Source organism: Prunus mume, linkage group LG2 (assembly GCF_029339155.1).
Source record: "Prunus mume cultivar Tortuosa linkage group LG2, ASM2933915v1, whole genome shotgun sequence".
Classification (NCBI taxonomy): domain Eukaryota; kingdom Viridiplantae; phylum Streptophyta; class Magnoliopsida; order Rosales; family Rosaceae; genus Prunus; species Prunus mume.
In genome coordinates, this window is record NC_142699.1 from 37795898 (window position 1) to 37803842 (window position 7945).

Consider the following 7945-nt stretch of genomic DNA (forward strand, 5'->3'; position numbering starts at 1 on the left):
ATTGAAAAACTAAATAAAGTTTGTCTTCCATTCCTACACAAATCAAATATGGAAAATGATATAAAGTAGTATGTCCTAGTTAATTTCCTAACGTTATCAAACATGAGAAAGAAATCTTCCATTCTCGTCTCTTGAAAAAGAATATAGGAAATTTTTTTCTATCTAAATTAGTTATGCAAACCAAACCAAACTTATTAGACACATTTACCACAGAGCATTTTGCCTTGGAGATGAGCCTTGACTGCAAAGCTTGCTGTAACTTTTCATTAATTGTAGCCATCTGATTTGGTCACATTGACCTTTCGATTTGAGTATTCTTTCCTTTTCAACATGGACTCTTGCCTTACTCATTTGGTCAAATTTTCAAAATTGGTGCTAAGACCATATGAGGTTACCCCTAGCATGAGCCATTGCCCACCACTCATTGATTATGGAAAATGACGACATAGTAGATTAAAATTGATCCAATATATATGAATTTGCATAAACGTGAGGATCAAAGGCAAAACTTGATTTCTCTTGGTGGAGAAATCTCATTGGTGATGGAGGTATGGAGAAACCACCACGGAGGAAGAGATGCAAAAGCTATAGGTATGCAGAAATGAGAAAATCATTTGTTAATTATTCATATTAATTTTAAGTAGAAAATGACATAAATTGAAAACTAATATTCAAAACACGACCAACTTTTTTCCCTTCAAAATTTAGAAAACGCACCCTTTTCTAAATTCGAATACAGAAATACCATTTATATCGTTGGATGGGGTTAAGGTGAAATCCAAATGGGAATATGATATAATTTTGGGAGACTTTGAAAGCAAAAGGAGAGAGAATTTTTTTAAAAAGCCAAAATGATAAAATTGCCCTTATTTATTTTTGGATTTATAAAGGAATCTTTACATTTGTATGTCTTTGATTTGAAAGTTGAGAGATTTTTCTCTTTTTGAAATAAGCTTTGACTTTTTCCAAAAATGAAAGTTTTTTTATGACTAAAATCTAAATTTACTAAGTAATCACTTGTTCGAACATATTACACAATAAAGATATAATAACTGTACAATTTAGATTTTATATTGTTGAATAAGCCCAAACGAATAGTTAACACCATATTAACTTAACGGTTAACGCTCCAACGCTAATAAGCTTTTATAATAAGAAAAAAAAAAGAAGGCGTTGGCAAAATAAAAAGAAAGAAAGCTTGTGAAAAAAAGAAATTTAATTAAAATTAAATCCGATAAGAAATTTTTACTCGAAAAGAAATACAAAGATTCCAGAGGGGTGTAGGCGTGGATTGGGTTGTTGTTGCTGACCTTCTTATACCTGACCAAATTATAAAGCTTCTCACTTTCGTTTGGGTTTTAACTTCTTTGGGCTCTCTTCTCTCTTGTCTACTCCTTTACGCTTTCCTTCTCCCAAACCCTAATTGCGATCGTATCCACCGCGGTTTCAGATCTCCATCGCTGCCGATCAGGTAATTTCTGTTGTTTTCACGATATGTTCGTTCTCGTCGTCGTCGTTTTTCAGTTCTAAGGTTCTAATCGTTTCAATCTGCCACTTTTTGTGCAATCAGATATCTGAAGTTGGTTAGTTTTTCGATTTTAATTCGAATTACTTAACTTTCTGCAATGATCTGCTATTATTTGTAGGTTTTTGTATTGAATTTTTGTATTTTTAAGTGAAGAGCCTTGAACGGATCTGATATTTATACGTTATTGAGTATCATATTTATTTCATGCATGCGCCTACATATTTATGGATATGTGCGTGTGCAAAAGATGATTTTGGAAGAATTAGAAGAGTTAACAAATTTGGTTGCTGGGTTCATTAAAATTTTTTGGTTACTGGACAATAGAAAATCGAACCTGAAGATTGGTTGAATATAGAGGCAGGTTGGTTCTTATGACAAGTTATAGGTTGTTTTTGTTATTGATTTATTAGTGATTATAGGAGGTCAAGTTTAGATAGGCTACATAGTGCATAGGCAGCAACTTTTTTGATCAAGTAAAACCATTGTAAATGCATGAGCACAACCTAAATTTTATTGTGAATAGAAATTTCTAACCAGTGTTGATCACAGTGATCTCTATGTCTTGTTCGGTTTTTGTTAATTTTAGTTTTGTAATTTCTCATGGTTTGTGTATTGTTTTTAATTTAGCAGGAGCAATGTCTTTTACACGTAACTTCCGCTCCCAAGGGGGCACTGCTGGTGATGAATATTGGCCCTCATTCAGTAGAAACGACTTCAAAAACTTCAACAACTGCAAAAACTTCAACAACTTCAACCACTGCAACAACAACTGGAACAGGAGCAGAAGCAATAGTTTCTCTAGGAATTTTAACAACTTCCATAATTACATGGGCAATTATAGGGAGCATACTGACTATTCTAATTATTCCAAGCCTGACAGTGCTCCATCGTTTAAGAGGAGAAAATTTTCAGCTTCTACGTGGGGTGATGGTGCGAGACACTATCTTCCTGCCAACACATATGACTTTGCCCCGTCTATCTACAATAACTATGTGCCTCACACAAGGTCCAATGGTGATGCCTCTACATCTACTACCGGTAAACGTGACCGCTCAAAATTAGAGGAGGATGAACTGGCCTTTATGTCAAGGGATGAGATTGAGAGACACTCCCCATCTAGAAAAGATGGTATAGATGCAGTGCGTGAAGCACATTTGCGATACTCATATTGTTCTTACCTTCAGAATCTTGGATTGCGGCTTGATTTGTAAGCTTCTTCTCACAAAGTGTCTTCGTTTTTAATAAAAAAACTAGTGGCTGTGGTATTATAAAGATTTTGCTAGTTGACATTAAGTTTCAAGGTTTTATTCTCTTTTTGTAAGACTATGTAATTGACAAACTTTATCATATATATTCCAGGCCACAAACTACTATCGCTACTGCAATGGTTCTCTGCCATCGGTTTTTTGCTCGGCGATCACATGCTTGCCATGATAGATTTGTAAGTATTCAAGTTCTTTTGAAATTCATTGCATCTATAGAAGTTAAAAAGGTTTCCATGTGTGAATTTGGAAAAATAGTTGTATTCCTTTCTTTTAGATAATCATCATTTTCATTGTTCTCGTACAATCAGCATTATAGCATTTCAGAAATTCAATCATTTATTGTGTTCAAAGTCTTTTCGTTTTTACTTTTCATTTTCTTTTTCTTAATAACTCATTTAACCTATGTTTCTGCTCTCTTTATGTGCTATTTAGTAATTTCCTATGGTGTAATGTACTAAGTATGTTATTGACTTACTCGTTCACTCCCTCTGGAAATTATAGTTCATGACTGTGCTTCTTTTTGCAGTTGATTGCTACCGCTGCTCTTTTTCTTTCTGCAAAGTATGAGGAGACACCACGCCCTTTGAATAATGTGTTGAGAGCGTCTTGTGAGATTTTCCATAAGCAAGATTTCAGTTTCTTGTCCTATATGCTCCCTGTTGTGAGTATCTTCAGATTTCTTTTGAGCCTCTATACTCTTATCTCTCCTCTTGAAAAACCAAACATGAAAGCTGAGATTAGAATTGTACTTTCAAGCATTCTGATATCTGTTGTATGTTAAGCAGGACTGGTTTGAGCAGTATCGGGAACGGGTGACTGATGCCGAGCAAATGATACTGACCACTTTAAATTTTGAACTCGGTGTGCAGCATCCATATGATCCTCTTACGTCTATTCTTAACAAATTAGGCCTTTCACAAACTGTTTTGGTGAATCTGTCCTTAAGCTTGGTCAGTGAAGGGTAAGTTCATACAATCCGAGGTTTCAGCCTTACATTTTATTGAATGTCTCTACTTGGTCATTATTTTACCCTCAGCAAAATGTTTGTGTTTGGTTACCTTAGTTGAAGAGGTAAAACCGGCTAGCTCATGTTCAACTTAACACGATGCTACTTTCTACTTAGTCAGTTTACCTTGCATGTCTTCCTCAAAATTGTGTTAGTTTTAGGATATTCACTGTGGTTTGGGCGTTCCTATGGCTGTGGAGGAGGATAAACACTGGTTTTCTTCCTTTTCTCTATAACTTTGATGCTTGATGCTTGTCTCAATAATTTCCTTGTTTCGAGCAACTTCTCTTGTAGCTATTTTGGAATATTAATTCTTTTGGCATGCATATAATTGCAGGATGTACACAAGATTAGCGTTGATCACCTGTATGATATTCTTAGCTGGCGGATTGATATGCTGTTCATGGAAACTTTTTGATTTACTTCTGAAGTTGAACTGCCGATATGTTGTGGATGAATTTTCATAATATGCCCCATCAACTTGGTCATTGGCTATTGAATATAGCCACAGAACCTCCATAGCCATTTTCACTATTTTCTTTTAACATTCTGGTGGAGTTTATTCAGAAAGAGTCCTCTAAAGTCCTGCTTACAAACATACAGTTTGTGAGACAGGGCTTTTTGTGTTCTAGGTTTTGGAGGAAGACCATTCACTAGGCAAGGATTTATTTTGTTGTGCTTGGTAGCCCTTCCTGTCCTTGAGGCATTTTTACGAACACCTCCAATGACTTTGCCTACTAACAACAAGCGGTTGACCAGATATCTAGGGGTTGCTTTAGGTTTAACGGAGGCTATGATAAGTGTTTTCTTTCTGCATCGGTTTTGAAAGTTATGAATTTTTTTTTTCCTTCTAACCTTTTGCACAAATCAGATAGTACACTGGGTTTGCACTCTGAGTGTTCTAATTTTTCTTCCTTCTTGAGTATCAGGGCTTCAATCTGATTTCAGTTTCAACCAAACGCTTTCTGATGGAAGTTTAAACCTTGGCCCAAGAATTGCAAATTGTTGTAGAAATGTTGCTAGTGATGCATGTGTCTCAGGAGCTTGTGTGGGTTCTGGCTGACTTAGATGTTTTGTTGTTTTTAGTTTTGGGTTCTTTTTCCCAGTACAGAATGGAATGGGAGGCCTTAAAATATTGACATTCATCTACCCTCTCCCCCAAAGGAAGAAAAGAAAATAGAAAATAATAATAATAATAATAATGCAACACTTGTGAAGTGAAAATGAGAAAGAAATTGGCAAAATGTGCGGACAGCTCTCTCCATTAGTGAAGCTTTGAGATGTAACTTGTTTTCCAAGATGGGGAATAGGAGGCCAGGAATTGCAACTCAATTTTGATATAGTTGCCTGGTGTCATATCATATATATTTGGTTTAACCTATATTTCTCAGGTAATGGTTTGTCTGGATCTAGACCCTGCCCAATTATTTATCAGGGCCAAGATCTTGACTGGGAACTGTTTGTTTCCATTTACTTGTTATCAGTTATTGTCAATTGCCTAGTCCCAACTCCCATGTAAGTTCTTTTTCACAATTTTGAATAAATTTTGACGCCAGTTCAAGTTAGTGGGCAATCTTTATTTATTTTTTTTTGGCTTTGACAATATTATAATATCTTATTTAAGTTTTCCTATAATCAAACTTTATTTGAAACATTCTTTCAAGTGATGAATTTGTTTCTAGATATTTTTTGTGAAAAAAAAGATAACAGTTTTCTTGAAATGGATTTTAATTTATTCAGTGTCTAAATTTATTATTTTTGTTAACTACATTTTATATCGTATTCCTATCTTCATTTACTTGTGATAATGAGTTTGATCTTAATGCTACTATTGGTGTTATTTATGATTATTAATTTTACTACTGTCACTTTGGACTGGCTATTCCTTCTGTTAGACGACTCCTTGTTTTACACAGAAGTACACAGCCATATGTATTTGAAATTTGAAAATTTCACATTCATTTATGATAGTTTGTAAAATCTCATAGAAGAATTAAATGTTTTATCTTTTATAGCATATATCCTTATCAGAAAAAAAAAAGAAAAAAAAGAAAAGAAAAATTCATAGCGGTTAAGATATAGGCGTATACTTTTGTATCCTACTTGGTTTCATCCAGGGATGTTTTTGGTGAGGTGGAAAGGCTACCCAGATCATTTGTACAAGTGTTGTAAGATTATGTGTACTGACTGCAGCTGGTATGAAAAGCTTTTGTGAAGACTAAAATCACAATGAGTATGGATCCCAGAGGAAAGATTTTACCACTTTTCCTTTTTGGTCTGAGATTTTACTAAACTATGTTACAACTTTTAGACAATTTTCTTTAGTGAGAATTAACCACCCTACCCCAGTTGAATATCTAGCATTCATCCTTGTAGTTGTCTGAAAATTCCAACCGTTGTTAAAATCCTTCTTCTAGGGCGCAGTCATCATTTTGGTGTTCTAAGAAGTTCTCGGCAAGCCTTGTTTACCCAGTGCTCCTTAGTATGTTATATAGAATAGATTAGTTGATGGTATAAGAAAAGGATATACGTGTTGTACACTCTCAGATATACACATACTGACCAGTTGGAACAAACTATAAATGACATTTCAGCTTTATCTCATGCCGGCAACGTGTGTATAGTCGATTATTCTCATTGGGAAGTCAATAGTTGGGGTAATGTGTATGTTCAATGAGCATCGATGCATGTGTTTGACAAGTCTGTCCAGATCCAGCCATTGAGCAGAAGATTGTGGATTAGCTTTCAGAAGTTTGATTGTTTGCAATGCGCTTCTGCTTCCTGTTTGCTTTCTCATATGAATTGTGTACATGAGTAAAATAGCCGTGCAGCAGTTTTGGGCCTGGGAGTTTTGATGTGTTCTCTAGATGGGTATAACATGTTTGCTATAGATTTGGTACTCTTGTCAGCAATCCTGCAGAGATTCTGGAAAATATTCTACCTGACTTGCTGCTTTTGTAGTTGGTAAGAAGAAAATGACCTGTTATTTCCTCATGATCAATGCTTGATTTGATGTCATTTTGCTATTAACCTTTTATGCTATATGTTTCTCTCTTGTTGCTGATGTACTGTCTATCAATGTGAAAATTATGCTAAGTTGCACTGGACATTGCCTGGTCTTTCTAGTGTTGCCCCAGATGGTTTGGTTTGGATATGTTGTCTTTCTGCCTCTCCTTGCCAATGTTGGTGTTTTTCTCATAACCTTGTAAAACTGATTTCCTACTTTTTATTTTTTTTATTTATGCTTTGATTTTTCAGGCTCCGGAGTTCTCTGTGGCTCCAGTTCAAACCACATCATATTGCTGCTGGAGCAGCGTACCTTGCTGCGAAGTTTCTAAATTTGGATCTTGATTCTTATCAAAATGTCTGGCAGGAGTTCCAGGCTACACCCGATATTCTTGAAGGTATGCATACATGCTTTGTTTTCACTTTTTATCACAGCTAGAGAGGAAAATGAATTGTACTATTCCATATCCACGGTGAGAAAATGAATGCTTTAATCGAAAGCCGAGCTGTAGCTGCATTATCGTATTTCTTGTAGGTATTAACTTGTATTGATTGTTGATGCAGATGTGGCCCAGCAGTTGATGGAACTGTTCTAGAAGAATGGAACATGGTTGTGGTGGTAGGCTTTAGCTACGTTTTTGTGGATAAAATTAGGATATGCATGTCATGATCAGGTGGGGAAGACATATACACGACTTTGCTGAGGTCTGGGCGTGAGGAGGCAGATATTCCCACCAAGATATTTTATATACGTGCCCGTCTTTTGTCTCACAACTGCCCCTTCCTCTTGAAGGCTTAAAAAGTATAGTTTTTTTTAAAGGTTTTTGTAACAACTTCTACCAGCCATACTCTTTTTCTCGGAGTGGTAAGTTAATACAATGACAAAATCGCTATAAAGTTTTAATTTCATGTGCTCGATGTTCTTGTTTCTACTTTTATCTCCCTTTTGTCCAACTTATTTTCATTTCTTTGGACAAAAAAAAGGACTTGTTTTTATTTCATGTGCTTGATGATCTTGTTTCTATTTTAAAACTTGATTATTATACTGATGAGGGAAAATGTTCTTTCAGATTAAAGTATAAAGCCATTTCTTCCTTGTAATTTAGACTATCATTTGTATTTAAAAAAAAAAAAAAGTAA

The 7945-nt window shown here is 35.2% G+C and overlaps 1 protein-coding gene across 8 annotated transcripts; it reads left to right on the forward strand.

Moving 5' to 3' along the window:
* Nucleotides 1-1265: 1265 nt before the first annotated feature.
* Nucleotides 1266-7720, forward strand: LOC103322792 (cyclin-T1-4-like). Of its 8 annotated transcripts, none has more exons than XM_008224725.3 (7): nucleotides 1287-1471; nucleotides 2156-2735; nucleotides 2888-2969; nucleotides 3320-3454; nucleotides 3576-3754; nucleotides 7058-7203; nucleotides 7370-7720. In XM_008224725.3, exons 2-7 carry the CDS (start codon nucleotides 2164-2166, stop codon nucleotides 7399-7401), a joined length of 1146 nt encoding a protein of 381 aa, XP_008222947.1. In that variant the 5' UTR covers nucleotides 1287-1471; nucleotides 2156-2163; the 3' UTR covers nucleotides 7402-7720. The 8 variants fall into 8 exon arrangements, with proteins under 8 accessions (XP_088901641.1, XP_016647718.1, XP_088901642.1 ...); XM_008224724.3 differs by having other exon boundaries at nucleotides 1291-1471; nucleotides 2159-2735; XM_089045514.1 differs by having other exon boundaries at nucleotides 1292-1471; nucleotides 3579-3754.
* Nucleotides 7721-7945: the final 225 nt, after the last annotated feature.